The 19,472-nt window shown below is 39.5% G+C and overlaps 1 protein-coding gene across 1 annotated transcript in view; it reads right to left on the bottom strand.

Annotated features, from left to right (window-relative positions):
* Positions 1–2,050: 2,050 nt before the first annotated feature.
* The window catches only part of LOC116988993 (BICD family-like cargo adapter 1), a 33,202-nt gene continuing 15,780 nt past the window's right edge, over positions 2,051–19,472 (bottom strand). Inside the window, exons 3-10 of the mRNA XM_033046094.1 lie at positions 13,958–14,074; positions 12,709–12,855; positions 8,724–8,903; positions 8,437–8,595; positions 7,188–7,307; positions 6,285–6,415; positions 4,616–4,736; positions 2,051–3,666 (exon numbers count right to left, since the gene is read on the bottom strand). Coding sequence (XP_032901985.1) covers positions 3,484–3,666; positions 4,616–4,736; positions 6,285–6,415; positions 7,188–7,307; positions 8,437–8,595; positions 8,724–8,903; positions 12,709–12,855; positions 13,958–14,074 — 1,158 coding nt within the window. The 3' untranslated portion in view covers positions 2,051–3,483. The remainder of the gene's footprint in view (positions 3,667–4,615; positions 4,737–6,284; positions 6,416–7,187; positions 7,308–8,436; positions 8,596–8,723; positions 8,904–12,708; positions 12,856–13,957; positions 14,075–19,472) is intronic.

The raw sequence follows: 19,472 nt of genomic DNA, 5'->3' as shown, positions 1-19,472 counted from the left end.
CGTCCCCTACCCTGACATCAGTCCGAAGAAGGGTCTCGACCCGAAGCATCACCCGTTCCTTCTCTCCAGAGATGGTGCCTCACCCGTTGAGTTACTCCAGCATTTTGTGTCTAACTTCGATTTAAATCAGCATCTGCAGTGCTTTCCGACACAACCTCCACTGGGTGCCTGGTTAGAAGAAATACCCCCTGTTCATCTTGGAAGGAGCAGGAGAATTGTGTTTTTTTTCTGATTGGTGGTTCAGTTGTGGGAATCAAAAGCTGGGGGGGTTCCGAGAACTGTCCTTAACCCAAAGTTTCAGCCAGTTAGAAATGCTGTTAGCTGCAATCACAAAAGTCGCACTGGCAAGTTAATAAGATACAGATTATTACAAATCTTAGCTAATTTTAGATCTTAGTTAGATATCAGTTACAATTAGTTAACTAGTACAGATCTGCACTACTTATTTAAATCATGCAGAACCATGGGAGGTGCCAGACAAAAAAATGTCAGGGAGTGTCAACCTGTAAATTCCAGTTCATTATCGTCACTTGGTTTGGTTTAGTTTATTATTATTTTTACGTGTACCAAGATACAGTGAAAAACTTTTGTTTGCCTGCTATCCAGTCAAAGAAAAAAAGTATTGGAAACCTTGAAATTGCCACTTACTGACATTTTACAATGTCATCACCAGAAGATGCACCAGGTCGTTCACCACCTACAAGGAAAGCAATTAGAGATGGGCTTTAAATGCAGGTTCTAAATGTTATACTTGCATTCCATAAATGAATAAAGCAAACATGAGTGTTTAGTATGAACACAATAAGGACTAGCATCATACCCCATTTATCATACAGGTTATTTATGTTCAAACATCGTCACACCTTCGGTCATTCGTTATTCTTCTAAAGACCAGATGGAATGTTACATTCCATTAATGGCATCCAAAAAAAATGCATTGTCACTGTTGACAGAAACTGGTGCAGCAGATAAGAAAGTTTCAATTCACCTTTACTCCTGAGGAATACATAACAGTCTAATTAGAAGCAAAAGTAATCATCTTTCTCCATTAGCCATGCTTCTTTCTCAAAAATATTCATTCATTTCCCAACTCTCCTGAAGGAGCTGACTTTCAATGTGAGATGTTTTAATTCGTTACTCTGGATGACTGCAGCGGCTTAGTCATTGACTGCATTCAAACAGGGAGTCATGTATTTCTGGGTTTTAAAAGATTAAAGGATTGGGCAGCTGTTGAGATGGATGATCAACATTGTTTTACCATCAAACAAAATCAGGCGATACAAAGAACTGCCTGGTTACAGACAGTACGGATCCAAATGTAAATATATTAATACAAAATGTTAATACAAAAAAAGTGTTGGAGTAACTCAGCGGGTCAGGCAGTATCTCTTGAAAACATGGATAGGTGACGTTTTTGGCCGGGATCCTTCTTCAGACTGGTCCCAACCCGATGCTGCATGACACGCTAAGTCACTTTGTGTTTTTTATTTTTAACAAAAATCAGGCTTTTGTCTTTGCTTCTACCTTTTTATGTTAGTTGCTAGGTCTTGCAGTTCTTTGATGTGCTTCTAAACCAGGGAGTCAGAGCCAAGTCTTACCCTGAGTGATCAAGTCACTACCTTGTCATGGAAACTTGGCTCCACTCCAGTTTATCCAGTTTCTTGTTTATTTCCTCAAACTAGCCATTGTCTTAACTTTTTTTAAGAACAGCCTACGTGACCATCTATTATAGAACATGCATGTGACCAATTTATAAGCAGTGTGAGTTGCAGACAGTCTGCAATAGAGAGTGTAAATATGTTCTTCAATTATAGACATCGGAAATAATAATAGGCATTGCATAATCTTACAGACAGTACGGATCCAAATGTAAACTGGCTTTACACTAATGCTTATTATACTTAGACTTTACACTAATGCACTCAACTTTCTAATGCAGAAAATAATATAGGAATGTCTCCACACTATTGTGTAAATTACTATAGACCTGTTATGGAATGATATTAGAAGCCATCAATGTGTTTTTGTATTATAATAAAATGAATTTCTCTCGAGTAATAAATAACATTTTTATTAATGAATATCAAATAGCAGCGTACTGGCACTGGAGAAAGTGTGGATTGTGCTTTCACCACATTACATATATATATATTACAGTTACAGTAAATAAAAATAAAAACAAATATTAGAAATTAAAACAGACCTAGAAGTACAGAATAACCTTATTACATCCGTATAAATCAGTACATTTAAGTTGTCCCTGTGTATACTTGAGGTTCCAACAAAGCCTCTACAATCCAATCTAAATGTTCTTTTCTCTTTACATATGGTGAATGAGCGGTGGCCCAGTGCCAGCTGTTCATATTGTTACTACACATTACCGTTTGGAACACCTAACTCTATTATTTTTAATAAAGCCTTCAATAATCTTAGATTATAATAGTATTGAGCACCTCCAACAAAGCTGATTGGTAGCTTAGAAGATCTAATGTGCAATATACTGTATTTGACACTGAGGCATAAAATAGCTTTTGCAAATAAGATTAAGTAGAATCCAAAGAGTTTTTGTAAGTATATTAAGGATGAAGGTAACTAGAGAAAGAATAGGGTCCAAAGTGGCCATCAATGTGTGGAGCTGCAAGAGATGCTCAAAGTCCTCAATGAATATTTCTCCTCTGTTTTGTACCACGGAGAAAGATATGGAGACCTGGGTACTAGGGAAAGTTAATGGAGATGATTGAGGACAGTCTGTATTGTAGTCACGGAGATGCTGAATGTTCTAAAACATATGATGGTAGGTAAATCTCCTGGGTCTGATCAGGTGTATCCAAGATCACTGTGGGAAGCTAGAGATGGAACGGCAGAGGCCTGGCTGAGATATATGAATGATTGTTAGACGTGGGTGAGGGGCCGGATGGCTGGAGGATGCCTAATGTTGTGCTTCTCTTCAAGAGGAGCTACTAAGAAAAAACAGGAAACTGTGGGCCAGTAAGTCCAACATCTGTGGTAAGAAAGTTACTGCAGAGAATTCTGAAGGGTAAGATACACACACATTTGGAAAGACGGGGTGATTAGGTATAGTCAGCATGCTTTTGTGTGTGGGAGATCATGTCTCATAAATTTGATTCACCCCGTTCCCCATGTATTACCCTGCCAGTTACATAGCTGGTCCATGGCTGCTGTGGGGAAGGGGTCCTTTTAAGATCTAACAAGTCTCCCTAGTGATCGCTATGGCAGTATAGACTCATCCATGCAGTTCCCATTGGGAAACATGCAGCTCAAAACTTTTTTCATTTGAGGTAAAAAAAAAAAATACAAAAGCACACTTCCAGAGAACTTTTCATCCAATTTAACAATGTTTTAAGGGAGGGACCCAAAATGGCACTAATGTTGCAAGCAACAATGTTTTTGTGCACCAAAAATAGGTGAAATCCAATACTGGTGCACGAATGTCTAAAGAAAGGATAGACGTCAAGGTAGCTTTCACCTCTTAAACAATGAAAGGAAGCCTTTCCCAATAGTAATCTGACTCTTGGTTCTTCGGAGAAAGGAAAGATGAGATTTAGAATCCGTGTTCTCACTTGGATTTTCAGTGGAACCCATCCAGGTTTGTTCAGCTTGCTGCTGGCTTCTCAGTTGCTGGTTTATTACAAATTGCATGTCATCCTGCAGAATAACAATGCAAACAACAGAAATTAAGCAATATCCACAGGCCCATTAGTCCTTTCAATTCATTTTGTATCAATACATCTACTTATCTATGAATCCAGCCACAAGATATTAAACTAAAAAGAGGAAAAAAAGATCCTCGAGGATGATATAAAAAATGCCTTGTCATTCCGTCATTTTTTCTATCTATTACCTCAGAAAACGATGCAAGATTACTCGACCTGTATATTAATCAACATTAATCAATTTCCTACAACATCTTTCCATTCCATCCGTTTCTCTCCAGATTTACCAATGCTGAATTTAAATTTGTAATTTCACAATCCCAGCCCAGGTATTGTTGTTTTCTCCCATACATATTGTGTTGCTCTCCTGAGTTGTGCCCTTCCCTTGTACCTTAACTAGTTCCTCTTTCAATATCTCAAATCCCGTTAGTGATCTTTCCATTCTCAATTCCTCACCCCACATCCTTCTTTCTCCAACTTAATCCAGTGAAATGTCATTTCATTATTAATTCAGTGAAAAGTGAAATTCATCAAAAAAAATATTTTAGTGCTTGTTCATACAGGTGGCCCTCTAATTGTGGCCTCATAAAGGTCTCTCAATACACTGGACATTTTAGCATGGAATTATAGACACTGGAACAAAATACACATATGGCCCTACAGATCATGTTGAATATTTCTCTGAGCCTAATTTGTTCACTGCCCATAATATTTGTGAATTTTCCTATCAACATTCCTTATTTTATCAAGTAATTCTTATTACAATAATTTATTGACTCTTTTGCCAACGGCTTGTGATAGAGAAATCCCAATGTAAAATGAGGTTTTCTAGCATTTTCTTAATTGAGTTAACAGTTAGTGAAAACAAGCAATGGAGATCACCATCTCTCATGACCCCAAGATCTAGATTAAGTCATCCTTTACAATGGTTTTGTCCGTACCTGCCAAGCTTCCAGCTCTTGTGACAAGTCCACTTTCTGCAGAATAGTCTCCAGAAGTTGGGAGTTCAACGACTTCATGTCTCTTTGACACTTGGCCAGCTCCACTTCTACTGCATTTTTCCTGGAAAACACAATCCATTATTCATTTTTATGATTATGGCATTACAAGTTACGGAAGTGTCTGCTGTTCATTCCAGTTATCAACAAAACAAGCCATCCATCCTTGTGTCTCTCACAACACAGCTTGGGCCACATCCAATTCCATTGTTCATCTTAATAGACATAACGCTTACAATCACCACAGTGACACAACTGAAACCAAATAAAAGATAATCCAATGGCTGTGGCGGCAGAGGTGCCGCTGCCCCACAGCTCCAGCTACTTTGGTTCAATCCTGACCTCACGTGCTATCCATGTGGAGTTTTCCCATTCTTTCTGTGACAATGTAGGATTTTCCCTCCTTGCTCTGGTTAACTCCCACATCATAAGGTGGGTTAGTCAGCCACAGTAAATTGCCCCTAGTGTGTGGAGATCTGGGGTGGTTGATGGGAAGGTGGGGAGAATAAAAAGTCGGAATCGTTAAATAGACCTTGATGGTCAACATGGATGTGGAGGCTGAAGGGCCTGAATCCATGCTATAAACACCTTGGCTCTGAGGCTGTACAGAGCAATAACTGAATTAATATCTTCAAACAATAGTTATATTTACATACACAGAAAAGAACAACACAAGGTGCTTCAGGCAAAAAGTAGAAAGCAAAATCTGATGACAAATCAGTTGATTGGCCAAAATGTGGGATTAAGCTGTACCTTAAATGAGGAAGGAGAATTCCAGACCCCTTGGCCATCGCCGGTAGAAGTGAAGGAAAAATCGGGACATGAGGCATGCCAGAACGAGATAATCTCAGGGAGGAGGGAAAATAGATGTAGGGAGGGAACGGCTAAAGACGAACTTGAAAATGAAATTAATTTTATAAAGTAAAGACAATTGGGAGTCCCTGTAAGTGAATGAACACCAAAGGTGAAGGGTGAATGGGACTGAGTGACTTAGACATAGGTAGCAGTTTTAATTGACCTCCTGCTATGGGAACTTGTGGATGAAAGTGTTGTCCACAGGTAACAAAGACGTTGATTAAAGTTCTGGCAGCAGGAGATGAGGCAGGGACAAAGTCAGGCAGTGTTAGAGAGCTTAAGTTCAATGGTCTTAAATAACATGGGTGTGAGTTGGAAGCTTAAAACCCCTGTCCCACGGTACGAGTTCATTCCAAGAGCTCTCCCGAGTTTGCCCTGATTCGAACTCAGAGCTTTACGGTAATGGCCACTCGTCGGTACTCGGGGCTCTCGTGGACATTTTTCAACATGTTGAAAAATCTTCACGAGTCTTCCCGTGCTTACCTGCTGTTAGCGAGTCTGTTAGCGGTACGAGCCGCTAAGAGACGTCCCCGAGCTCTGACGTACCCGCTACGTTCATTCTCCGTGTTTACCACGAGTTTGTTTTTTTTAAACTCGGAAGAGCTCTTGGAATAAACTCGTACCGCGGGACAGGGCTATTACTTGGGGTCGGGTATGACACCGAAACAGATAACGTCCATTTCTGCTATATCCAGGATAAGGACCCATGTAGCAGGATAAAACTCTGACCAGAGGAATTACAGGCTCCATCACTCACTTTGCAATCGTAGTGTCCCGTTCACGAATGGCCTGCTGCAGATGTTGGTCATCAGAAGAGTTCTGCTGGCTGCATCTCAGGCCATCATTTTCCTTCCTGAGATTCATCAAATCAGTGCTCTGCAACTGCACCTAAATATTCAATCATAAACTGATGTTGAGTGAAAACATAACCTGAGCTTTTCATGCCTGACTTGTTTGACTCTAAGCATCGAACACTGCCTCACTAGATCCATGCAAAGCAAATCAGCTGAGTCATGACCCAAACTATGCTCTATCCCAGACACACCATACAGTCCCCAAAACTAGCTTTCTAAACAGAAATAAAAGCTACAATTAAATTTTAAATGTTAATAATAGCTTAATTGAAGGAATATTTCAGCTGAGGATTTTTCTTCCTCGTTCAAGATTGATTAGATGTTCACTGCAAGTGGGGTGGTTTTCGGCACTTCAAATAGAGGTCTGCTCAGGTATAGAATTAACACCCAGCCCAAGTCCTGGCACTCATATTTATTCCAACACCCAACCACTGCGGTATATGTAATCGCCTCAAACATGCTACTGTTCCGTCTAAGGTTCAAACATCATAATCACAGGATCTCAGTATGATTATAGCACGGAAGGAAGCCATTCAGCCTCTCAAGTGTACTATGTTTACATATTCTGTTGTGCTGCAGCAAGTAAGAATTTCACTGTTCTATCTGGGACACATGACAATAACCAAGTCTTGAAACTTGACTCTTGAAATCAGCCATGAAAGCATCCCATCGCCTGGTCTCAATGATCTCATTGTCCAGGCAAATCCCTATGCAGGTGCTTCATCCAGCACAACCCCATTCTCTGCTCAGTATCATCACCCCATTCTCCGCACAGTATCACTACCCCATTCTCTGCTCAGTTGTACCTGTCTCTGAAGCTCCTCAATCTTCTGCTGCTTTTCTTGATTCGCTGCTTGCTCCTGTTGTAACTGTTGCTGCTGCCATTTCATCTTCTCCTGGATCATCTGCTCACCATCTGGGATAAACTTGGAAATATGATAGAAAATAATCAAAATGCAGGAAGACGATTTATCACATAGCAGCCAGTCAAAGGTAACGCGAGCAGCCACCCCAGGGAGTCATGCTGAGAGTGCCATGAATCACAACATTGGTTCAGTGAGGCTACAGGAATGGAACTGTTCAATCTATAGTCATAAATTGCTGAACCCCTGCATATTCTACGGTAGTTGTGCTGGTCAATATGGTTACTCATACTCAGCTGATTCACCAGATTTTTCTTCTCCGGCACCCAGCCCTTCATCCCAGGATCCTTGTTGACCTTAATGTCCGTTTGCCTCATGAACTTAACCTGGATCTTTCGATCACTATCAGCAGCAGATGATGGGTGTGTTTGTCTCTGCTTGTTTTTGTAACCTTCCGACACAAATACTTTGTTTTGGCTTTTACAGTTTATTCATAAGCAGAAACAGAGCAATCACCCAGGTGTAGTCATAGAGTACACTTGGTCCCACTTGCCCGTATTTGGTCCATATCCCTCTAAATCTTTCCTGTCCAAGTGTCTTTTAAATGTTGTTCTTGTACTTGCCTCAACTATCTCTCCAGGCAGCTCGTTCCATATACCCACTATTCTCTGAGTGGATAAGTTGCCCCTCAGGTTCCTATTTTTTTTTCTTTCTTACCTTAAACCTATGTCCTCTGGTTCTTGATTCCCCACCCTGGATAAAACACTCTATGCATTTACCCTGTAAATCCCTATGATGATTTTATACATCTCCTTAAGGCCACCCCTTAGCTTCTTGCGCTCCAAGGAATATGTCCTAGCTTGCCCAAACCCCCCCCGATAGCTCAAACTCTGGCAACATCCTTATAGATGGAGGGACTTCTCCAGTTTCTAATTTCATCTCCAAGTAAGAATAATACTAAATTAGTCTTCTGATCTGTGAGTTCATCCCCACCAGGAGCCAGAAAGATGTTGTTGAGATTCCCTTTCTAGCCAGTAAACACCAAAGACTTTAATTCCTTAGTCAAGCTGGGTTCAAACTCCATTCCCAGAAGCAAAGGGCCCATGACTCTCTGAATGTGACCTGTAACTGTTGGTCAATCCTGGTCGAACAAATGAAATAGACTGCGTGACGGTTGTAAGAATTTCATTACCTGTGGATCAGGGCCATGCACCAGATTGTGCACCAAATCCTTCAGGTGTGAGAGGGCTGCCTGGAGGCTTGGAGTCTGACATCCAGTCAAGCTGTCAGAGCAGTTCACACCCACCAAGGTCAGTAATTCCTGATGTATTTTCTCAATTTCATTCTTTATCTGGATTGAAGAAAAGAAAGACGCATCTCTTCAATAAAGTAACAAGTTCAGCCACTCCGCCATATGTCAGCCCTGCTAATTAGGCACTTTCACCCGCTCGTGTGGAAGGGTCCAGTGGCCAACTCTACCTGATCTTTCCCGGCCTCCCAGGTCTCAGTCTCCAGACTCTGCTCTATTTCCGAGAGCAGGGAAGCATTGCAGCTTGTGGACTCCTGCATCATCTGCTGCTCACTCAACTCCTGGATTCGGCTCAGCAGCTGTCGGTTCAGTGTCTGCACCTCGCTGAAGTCCTCCTGTGACAGGGTCAGCTGGTGGTGGGAGGGAAGGTAAGCACATCAGCGACATTCAGAGGGAGGCTCCGTGTACCACCACTATACGCTTGTACTGTATCTGAAATGCTGATGTACGTAAGTGCTAATGTATAGTGATAATTGTACCGATCTGTATACAAAAAATGAATTTCACTGTACCTTGGTACATGTGACAATAAAGTACCATTGAACCCCATGCTATAAACCATAAAGTGTTTCAGAGGTAGAAACAAGCTTCTGGTTAATGCAAATGCTGGTTAGCACACAAAATGACACAATGTGCTGGAGTAACACGACAGGTCAGGCAGCATCTGAGTCTGTTTCTCAGACTGAAATATCACCTATCCATGTTCTCCAGAGATGCTGGCTGACTTGCTGAGTTACTCCAGCACTTTGTGTCCTTAAGTGTTATCGGAGGGATATCGCGACGAAGGCACCAGAATTAAGTGACTATTCCTGGTGTTCAAAGCCAGTAAGGGTCAACTGTTCAGCTTCAGCCTGCATCACGAGGATCAAAGCTTTCCGTATTTAACATTCCAGCAGGCATTACTGAATCACTCTGAGATTGCCGTCCTTTCTTTCCAGTCTAGGAGAGCTCAGTAAAACTACAGCAAACACTTCAGGCTGGCAATACTCTTCAATACTAAAACCTGGGACTTTTATTGTCACATAAGGTGCCAACTTGGAACCAACAAATAACCTTGAATATGCACTACTGTCAGATCATGGCATCTGCATTTAGTCTCCTAAAATAGTTCCTCAGAGACATATTCTCTGATTTCCAAAATGGAAACAAAGCATTTCACCAGCACTGCAGCACACATTCTGGACTGAGGGTGGAGCCATTCAACTTCATAGTGTTTGTCACAACCACACGTTCAGTCATTAACTAGGGATTTATTCAGTTTGTTTTGATTGAGTTAATCAAGATTAACTCACATTATTACCAACTACTGCAGAAGGCAAAATAAAGCCAGTGAGGGGCTGGAAACATGAATAAACACAAACCATTCAACCACACAGCAAGGAACCATAGCCATACTGAATAAATATCGACTGAGAAATCTCTTGTCCTCACCTTTGAGCTCTACATGAAGAATTGTTCTTGCTCACAGATGTACAAGGAAGAGCTGCCTGGAACGTGAATGAAGGCACTCAGCATGTGGAAATGTGGAAACTTCTGAAAGTCCCATTTCCTCTCCAGAGAATTAGCTGGCTCTAACTAATCAGCAACACCAATGAACAGTTTTGTGTGTATCCACGTTTGTGTGTTTTTGCATGTAGATACGTATGTATGCCAAGTTATTTTATGTTGATTGTATATGTTTTTCTTCACTGTAAAAGGGGGGAATTCAGCCCATTGGGTCTATGCTAGCAGTCAGAAAAATGCTATTACCAGTAATTCCATTCCTTTACTTATTTCCATGTAACCTATCTTCCCCACTCATGTGCGTTTTACATCCCTGATTCTCCTACCAGCCATCTACACAAGGAGCAACTTATAATCGACGATTAACCCACTAATCAGCACATCTCTGGCATGTGGAATGTGGGTGCTCCCAATCACACAGAAAGCATTGAAACTCGAAACAGACAATACCTATAGCTACATGAGCTCCTGTGTGCAGCGCATATAAATGTAGGCATGCGAGTACAACCCTGTACTAGTTGTGATTTTGCTTGCATTTCATTTTCTCCTGGACAGAACAAGAACAATCAAAAACATCTGAAGAAGGGTCTTGACCCAAAACGCACCTATACCTTTTCTCCAGAGGTGTTGCATGTCCCGCTGAGTTACTCCAGCATTTTGTGTCTATCTTCAGAACAAGAACAATGTTCCTCTGCTCCTAACCTACCAATCCTCCAACTCCACATTCCATGGATCATCCATTGCAATTTATAGATAATAGACAATAGACAATAGGTGCAGGAGTTGGCCATTCGGCCCTTCGAGCCAGCACCGCCATTCAATGTGATCATGGCTGATCATCCCGAATCAGTATCCCATTCCTGCCTTCTCCCCATATCCCCTGACTCCGCTATCTTTAAGAGCCCTATCTAACTCTCTCCTGAAAGTATCCAGAGAACCGTCCTCTGAGGCAGAGAATTCCACTCTCTGTGTGAAAAACTTTTTCCTCATCTCCGTTCTAAATGGCTTACCTCTTATTCTTAAACTGTGGCCCCTGGTTCTGGACTCCCTCAATATTTCTTCCAGCTCCAACAATGGTCCACCACCTAATCCCTGTCCTTTAACCCATCTGAAGGGATTGCTCCCTTTCACAACTCCTTGATCTGTACTTCCGTCTACACCAACTACTCCGCATCTTATGGCACTTTCCCATGGAATTACAGCATTTCCAACAGCTGCATTTTCACCACTTGCCTTCCCGCATTCTAAGGACCTAAACAGTCTTTCCAGCTGAAGCACAACTCACTTGCACTTTTTCTGAAACTAGTGTACTGCATTCGGTGTCCACAATGTGGTCTTTACATTGAAGAAACCATACACTGATTGTGTGGTTGTTGTGTTAAGCACCTGCGTTTGGCCTAAAGGAATGACTCAACATCCCACCAGCCCACAATTACCACAATAACCTGTCTGTCTGTGGCCTCCTGCACTATTGCAATACCCACTTGAGAAATAACACTTCATCTTCTGCCATGGTGAATTGGCGATTTTCAATCTCACTATTGATTTCTTCAACTTCAGGTAATCTATGGACCATTGAGCACAGAATATAGAAAAGTACTGAACAGAAAAAGGCCCTTCGGCCCATAATGTCCATGCCGAACATGACACCAAGATCAACTAATATCCACTGCGTACATATGATCCCTACCCTCCATTCCCAGCATACCCATCTGCCTATCTTGGAGTCTCTTAAATGCCACTATCATATCTGCTCCACTACTGGCAGCGTGTTGCAGGCACTCATCGCTTCCTGCATAAAAAGCTTGCCCCACATATCTCCTTTAAACTTTGTCCCTCTCACCTTAAAGCTATGCCCTCTAGTCTTTGACATTTCCACCTTGGGAAAAAGATCCTGACTGTCTAAAGTTTGACTCTGTTTTTCTCTCTTCATTGTTACAGCCCGACCTGCTGGCCTGATCCACAGCCCTGCTATAGTAACATAACACAGATAAAGGAGTATAATCTGCTGCATTAACTGACTTGGTATCACCCTATCTGAGATAAACTTACCTACTTCCTTCTTCCCCAACCTCTCCGCAGCAGAAAACTAACTTGTTTTCTTTCTTTCCATGTTGTGATAAAGGGTCTCAGACATGAAACATCATTGCTGTTTCATTGGTACACAAAATTGCTGGGGAAACTCAGCGGGTGCAGCAGCATCGATGGAGCGAAGGAAATAGGCGACGTTTCGGGCCGAAACCCTTCTTCAGACCTTCAGGCTGTTTCATTGCCTGCCTTGCTGAGTATATTTACAGACATTTCTGTTTTTATTACAAATTTCCAATATTTGCAGTTCATAAGTAATAGGAGCAGAATTAGGCCATTCGGCCCCATCAAGTCTTCTCTGCCATTCAATCATGGCCGATCTACCTTTCCCTCTTAACCCAATTCTCCTGCCTTCTCCCCATAACCCCATGACACTCTTACAAATAAAGAATCTATCTATCTCTGCCTTAAAAATATCGATTGACTTGGCCTCCACAACCCTCTGTGGCGATAAATTTCATCTTTTGTTTTCTCGTTTATTATTGACTCTGATTTGCTAACTGAACCTATCCTTTAGACCCGAGCAATGACATTGCAAGACTGCAGAAGTCCTGTGGGCCTTACCTTCAACGACTGATCCTCGTTCTTTTGCTGCAGCTGTGAGCACTGTACTTGCATCGAATCGTGGCTGTTCTTCAGTGACTGGTTCTCCATTTCCATCGTAACCATCCACTGCTCCAGGTTACTTTTTTGTTCCGACAGTAGAGTGATCTGTCACGAGGCAATGAGCAATGTTTTGACCGCTCCATTCAAAGAGCATCCTTACTAATCGGTCCACTTAATCCAACAAGTCTTGATTCTCGGTACCAAGATTGTAAATATTTTTTTGAAAATTCCTATGAACTGTTTCACCCGCAAATTCGAGAACACTTTCTAAAAGTTGTTGATAAAGATGTTGATCAGGTAAGGGTTTTTTCCCAACCGAGCCTGCTACCACTTGCCCATCTACAGATTTATACATGGCTTTCAGTGTACGTGAGTCCCTGGCTGTGGCTCACTTCCCTCTTTGTGAGCCTGTTTGCTTTGTTTATGTTGTAGTGCCAGAACAGTCTGATCCTACAGCTCCGCTTCTGATAAGCAAATGGAGATGACAGATTGGTGATGCTTGAATGATGAAGGAACAAATATTCTCCCACGTTCACCCAGTGTAGGAATGGGTCCCTGTCGGTCATTTGGCAAACGTGGTTCTGCCTGAGCTACAGTTGTCCAAATACTCAGCAGCAGCATCAGGTATCTGACCATGGGAACATGAGTATCTTGGCAGCTTGAAATATAATTGCCAGTAAAATTAGCAATGAAACATTTGCTGAACTAATTCAATACTTGGGGCGGCACAGTGGCGCAGTGGGGGAATTGCTGCCTTACAGCGCCAGTGACCTGGGATCGATCCTGTCTGTACAGAGTTTGTACGTTCTCCCTGTGACCATGTGGGTGTGCTTCGGTTTCTTCCCACACTCCCAAAACGTACAGTTGGTAGGTTAATTAGCTTTGGTAAAATTGTAAATTGTCCCTAGTGTGTGTAGGATAGTGCTAGTGTATGGGAATTGCTGGTTGTACGGACCTGGTGGGCCGAAAGGCCTGTTTCCGCATTGTCTCTCTATAGTGTAATAGTAAAGCCTACTCACTAGACATGCTCTGTCATGATGAGGCCTTGTTTATTAACAGGGTTTCTTGGATCATTAAACCATCACATGGATGGGATCAAAAACAGTCAGAGGTTAAACAATTCCCTTTTGGTTTAAATTGCATGTATCCCACTTGATCATTTAAAAAAGGCAGTCACATCAGTTTCACACCCAGCATCTGTGCTCACCTCAGCCTGAAGACTCTGTGCTCTTGTGGCATTGTCATGCAGTAGGAGTTCCTTTCCCATAAACATGCCCCTCAGCGCGTGGATCTCATGGGCAAGGGTCTGCTCCACTTTAGTCGCCTGGAGAAGGAAGCAAGTTATTTACTGAAGGGCACACGCTTGTCAGATCTATTCCTCTGCACATGAAGCAACTCAACATGCACGTGCTAAACTAGAGTAACATGGTTCAAATTAAATATGAAATGGAAGAAAGAAATGCAGATTTTGGAAATCTGAAATAAAAACAGAAATGCTGGAAATAGCAGGTCAAGAAGGGAACTAGTTAGCATTTCGGGTCAATGATCCTTCATTCGAATTGGGAAGGAGAGAAGATAAGTATCAGGGAGAACGGGGTAGGGATCGATAGGGCGACTGGGATATCTTTCATAGGGTGACACCAGGGTTTGCTGTAGCGTTAAGCTATAAATGAGGTCATGTGGTCAATGAGTTAATGAGGGCAGTTTAGGAGAGAGAAGATGAAGGCATAAACATGCTGAAATATAAAGGCTGCTTATCCATGGGTGCAAGCTCTTAACACATTCCCATTATGCAAGAAATTTGATCTTTGGCAGCAATAAATAAATATTAAAACCTACTAAAGATAAAAGGACGAGATCATAGTGAAGCGGTCTGCGGCCCAACATCGATGCCCGCAATCCCCACTGTGCTGCCCACCTAAGCTGGATCTCCAACCTCGCTGGGACTCTGTGCTTTCAAAGGGGGGCGTCAGGCCCCAATGCCCACCTGGCTCTGGGTGTCTCAACAGTATGTACTCAACTCAATGTGTACTATGTTTACATATTCTGGTGTGCTGCTGCAAGAAATAATTTCATTGTTCTGTCTGGGACATATGGCAATAAAACACTTGACTCTTGACCCTGCCTCTGACAGACGACAAAATGGGTGGCTTTATCGTTCGTTATCACTATTACAATTGAAGTAAATGATTGAAAAAAAAATTGTTTTAAACAATTCAGAAATCAAGCACATAACACTTAGAAATAAATTAAAACATTGGAATAAAACAAATTAATTAGTAACTAACCCCCATCATCACCACTTGATCCACAGGTCTAGAATCTCCATTGGGAATAATGATCCCATGTCAGTTCCGACCTTCTTTAAGATCAACTCGTTTAAAGACCACGTTTAAGATCGACTCGTTTAAGATCAACTCGTTTAAGACCTCGTTTAAAGGCAACTTTCCAGTGTCAGGCTGGGGCATTGTGTCAAGGCTGTTACCTGCCACTGGACGCAACATGGAGCCCAGAGTTGGTACATAGTGGCATATCCGTCACTCGATACGTCTTGGATTCATTGCACGGTTACAATGGCTGAAAGTGGGTGCTGCCAATCCCTAATAAGATTCACCCCAGCAGATCAAAGTTACCTGATAGCTCTTATGCAAAGGCGCTGCCTTATGTAGTAAAGGGCCTTGTGTTCTGACATTACAAAAGCAACACATGCAAAGCAATCACTTGTGTTGATTCTTTTTTAGGCACTGTTGGTACTGATTTAATTACTCCCAACCCTGTCGTTCGATATCATCTCAGCATCTGATGTACACGCAAAGAGTCTTCACCCTCCTTTATTATCTCCTCAGGACAGTACCGCCAATTGACAACACCATAAATATTTCTGATATGACTACATTACTCATACGTAAATATTTTAATATATTTTTTTATTAAAGGTAATCAATTACAATGCTTCAAACAACTTTATATCAAATTAATTCAATTTGCATTAAGTAAAACACTAGTAATACTTATCTACTATTTTTTTAGAAATAATGATAGAGAAAGAATAGAACAGTTATAAATCATTAAGAGAGTGATTAAATAATAATTTGATTATATATAAGAAAGAAAAGAGAAACGAAAAAAGAAAAAAAAAAAAAAAAATTTTTAGTAACCACAATATGTATTATTAATAACACTACTACAAGTGATAGTATCAATAAAGACATATATGTAATTCCAATATAAAAATGAATTATTCTCACCAAATCCCGCAGGGTGCACGCCGAGCTGTGTTGCCAAGAACAGCTACTTCTCTAAATACTGTATATATGGAGACCATATCTGTTCAAAAGAATTATACTTGTCCAATAGGACAAATCTAATTCTTTCCAGATGTAACGTCTCCATCATCTCTGTTGCCCACATTTTGGTTGTGGGGGATAATGTTCCCTTCCAAAATTTCAATATGATTTTTTTTCCAATTATTAAACAGTAATCAAAGAAATTTCTTTGATTTACTGTAAGTGATAGATGTAAATCCGGAATTCCAAATATTATTAGCTTTGGGTTAGGGTCCAATTTAACTTTGATGACTTCAGAAATAACTTTAAAAATTTCTGTCCAGTAATAATTCAATTTAGGACATGTAACGAAACTATGTATTAAATTTGCCTCTGCTTTCTTGCACTTATCACAAATAGCGGAGAGATTCGGAAAAATACTATTTAATTTAGTTTTCGAATAATGTAACCTATATAATACTTTAAATTGTATCAGTATATGTCTGGCGTTTAATGAACACCGGTGTATTCGTTGTAGACTTTCTTCCCAGTTTTCTTTTGTTATAGCCAATCCCATTTCATTTTCCCATGCTTGACGATATACTTCCGTTATTGGATTCTCCTTATCCAAAATGATGTTATATATATAGGCTATTAATTTTTCTGTATTTGGATATAAATTAAACAGTTCGTCTAACAATCCTGCTTCTTTATTTTTATAATCTTGTGTATTGGATTTAATATAATCTCTAATTTGTAAATACCTAAACAAATGTTGTGGAGACAATCCATAAATATCTTGTAACTCCTGGAATAAAAGAAATTTTCCTTTTCTATACAGGTGTTCTATCCTTGTAATTCCTAAATCATCCCATTGTTTAAACCCCCCATCTAATATAGCAGGTTTAAACGATGGATTATTCATAATTGGTAATCTAAATGAGAGATTATCCAAGTGTAGAGTCTTAACTATTTGTTTCCAAATACGTCTATTATTATATATTATTAGGTTGTCTTTATAATATTTTTTTTGTACTTCCGTTGGTGCAAAAATTATCGAACCTACATTGAAAGGTAGACAGTCCTCCTTTTCTATATTTAACCATGTCGGTTCATGATCCATATTTACCCACCAGAAATTCATATTCTTAATCTGAACAGCCCAAAAATAATATAAAAAGTTTGGAAGTGCTAATCCTCCATTTATCTTAGCTTTGCATAGATGTTTTTTATTTATTCTGTGATTTTTATAATCCCAAATAAAGCTATTGACAATATTATCAATTTTTTTTTAAAAAGTTTTCGGAAGAAAAAAAGGAATAGCCTGAAACAAATATAACAACTGCGGTAGAAATACCATCTTTATGGCACTTATTCTACCAATCATGGATATAGGCAGTGTTTTCCAATATAAAATATTTTTTCTAAGTTTATCTAATAGTTGAGGATAGTTGGATTTTATTAATGAGTTATGAGTTTTAGTTACATTAATCCCTAAATATTTAAATTTGTCTGTAACTACTTTTAATGGGTATTGTTGTAATGTATTAAGATTTATTCCTGTTATTGGCATAATCTCGCTTTTATCCCAATTAATCCTATACCCAGAAAATGCACCAAACTTAGTTATAATGTTTAGCAGGTTGGGAATACTAATTTCCGGTTTTGTAATATAAATCAAAACATCATCTGCATATAAAGAAATTTTATTAATTGTTGTATCAGTATTATAGCCATATATTTCAGGTTCAGATCTAATTTTTTCCGCCAATGGTTCTATCACCAATGCGAACAATAAGGGTGATAACGGACATCCCTGTCTGCATCCCCTAGAGAGTTTGAATTTGGCTGATAAAATTTGGTTAGTCAAAATTCTTGCCATAGGATTCGAGTATAAAATTCTTACCCATTTACAAAATCTATCCCCCAATTGAAACTTTTCCATTATATTAAATAAATACATCCATTCCACCTGATCAAACGCTTTTTCTGCATCTAGTGATATAACCGCTAGTTCCGTATCTCGTATTCTTTTTGAATATATAATATTAAACAAACGTCTGAGATTATGGGATGAGTAACGTTTTGGGATAAAACCTGTTTGATCATAATGTATTAATTTAGAGATCACTAAACTTAATCTCCTAGATAAGACCTTAGTTAATATTTTTTGGTCTGTATTTAAAAGGGCAATCGCTCTATATGATCCAGGATCTTCCAAATCCTTATCTACTTTAGGGATGAGTGTAATTGTGGATTCATTTAAAGATTCTGGTAGTTTTCCTTGGTCATATGCATATCTATACATTATTTGTAATCTTGGGGAAATCAGATCTTCTGCAGTTGGAATGTAAAAGGAATTAATGAACCAATTAAAAGGGGAAAGGTGTTAGCTCAGTTGAACAGATTGAAGACAGATGTCATTTTCCTTCAAGAGACTCATCTTAAAAAAGATGCTCAACATAGATTAACAGCTAAATGGATTTCTAAGGTGTATCATTCTACATTTATTCATAAATCTAGAGGAGTTGCAATAATTATTCGCAAAGGTATACCTTTCATACAAAGTTCTATTATAGAGGATAAAGAAGGCAGATATGTAATAATTACAGGGGAATTATATTCAAAAAAGGTAATTTTAATGAATATATATGCCCCTAATTTTGATAATCCATTATTTTTTAAGAAAATATTTAATAATATTCCTATATCCACTCAACACAATTTAATAATTGGAGGTGATTTAAATTGTACTTTAGATAATTATCTAGATAGATCATCCGCAAAAAGGAAAGCTGCCTCGAAATCAAGTAAATTCATAAATGCTTTTATCAATACATCTAATATTAAGGACATCTGGAGGTTAGATAATCCATCCGGACGAGAATATTCTTTTTTCTCGCCCGTACATGGAACCTATTCGAGGATAGATTATTTTTTAATAGATTCTAAATTACTTCCTTTTACGTATGATGCAAAATATCATAATATTATCATCTCGGATCATGCGCCATTAACATTTAAGATAAAATTAAAAGATATATCTAATAAAACTACTACCTGGAGATTTAACCCTCAGATATTAAAGGACAATGACTGTTGTAAATATGTGATGGATCAGATTAAATTATTTTTTGAAACTAATGATAATCCTGAAACTTCTCCATCACTATTTTGGGACACATTTAAGGCATTCATGCGTGGCGCAATAATATCCGCACAAGCACATCTCAATAAAGAAAATCGAAAAATAGAACAAAATTTAGAAAATGAGATAAAACGTCTAGATAATGAAAATATAAAACAGCCTTCCAAAGAGTTAAGTAATAAAATTGCATCAGTAAAATATAGATTAAATAAAATATATTCTAATCAAGTGATTAAACTTTTTCAACAAACTAAGCAAGTGTATTTTGAATTTGGAGATAAGCCACAAAAATTACTAGCACGACAGCT

The sequence above is a fragment of the Amblyraja radiata genome, chromosome 28 (genome assembly GCF_010909765.2).
Source record: "Amblyraja radiata isolate CabotCenter1 chromosome 28, sAmbRad1.1.pri, whole genome shotgun sequence".
NCBI classification, from domain to species: Eukaryota; Metazoa; Chordata; class Chondrichthyes; order Rajiformes; family Rajidae; genus Amblyraja; species Amblyraja radiata.
The sequence above is the reverse complement of the archived record's forward strand: the minus strand, read 5'-3'. Positions and strand labels throughout refer to the sequence as shown.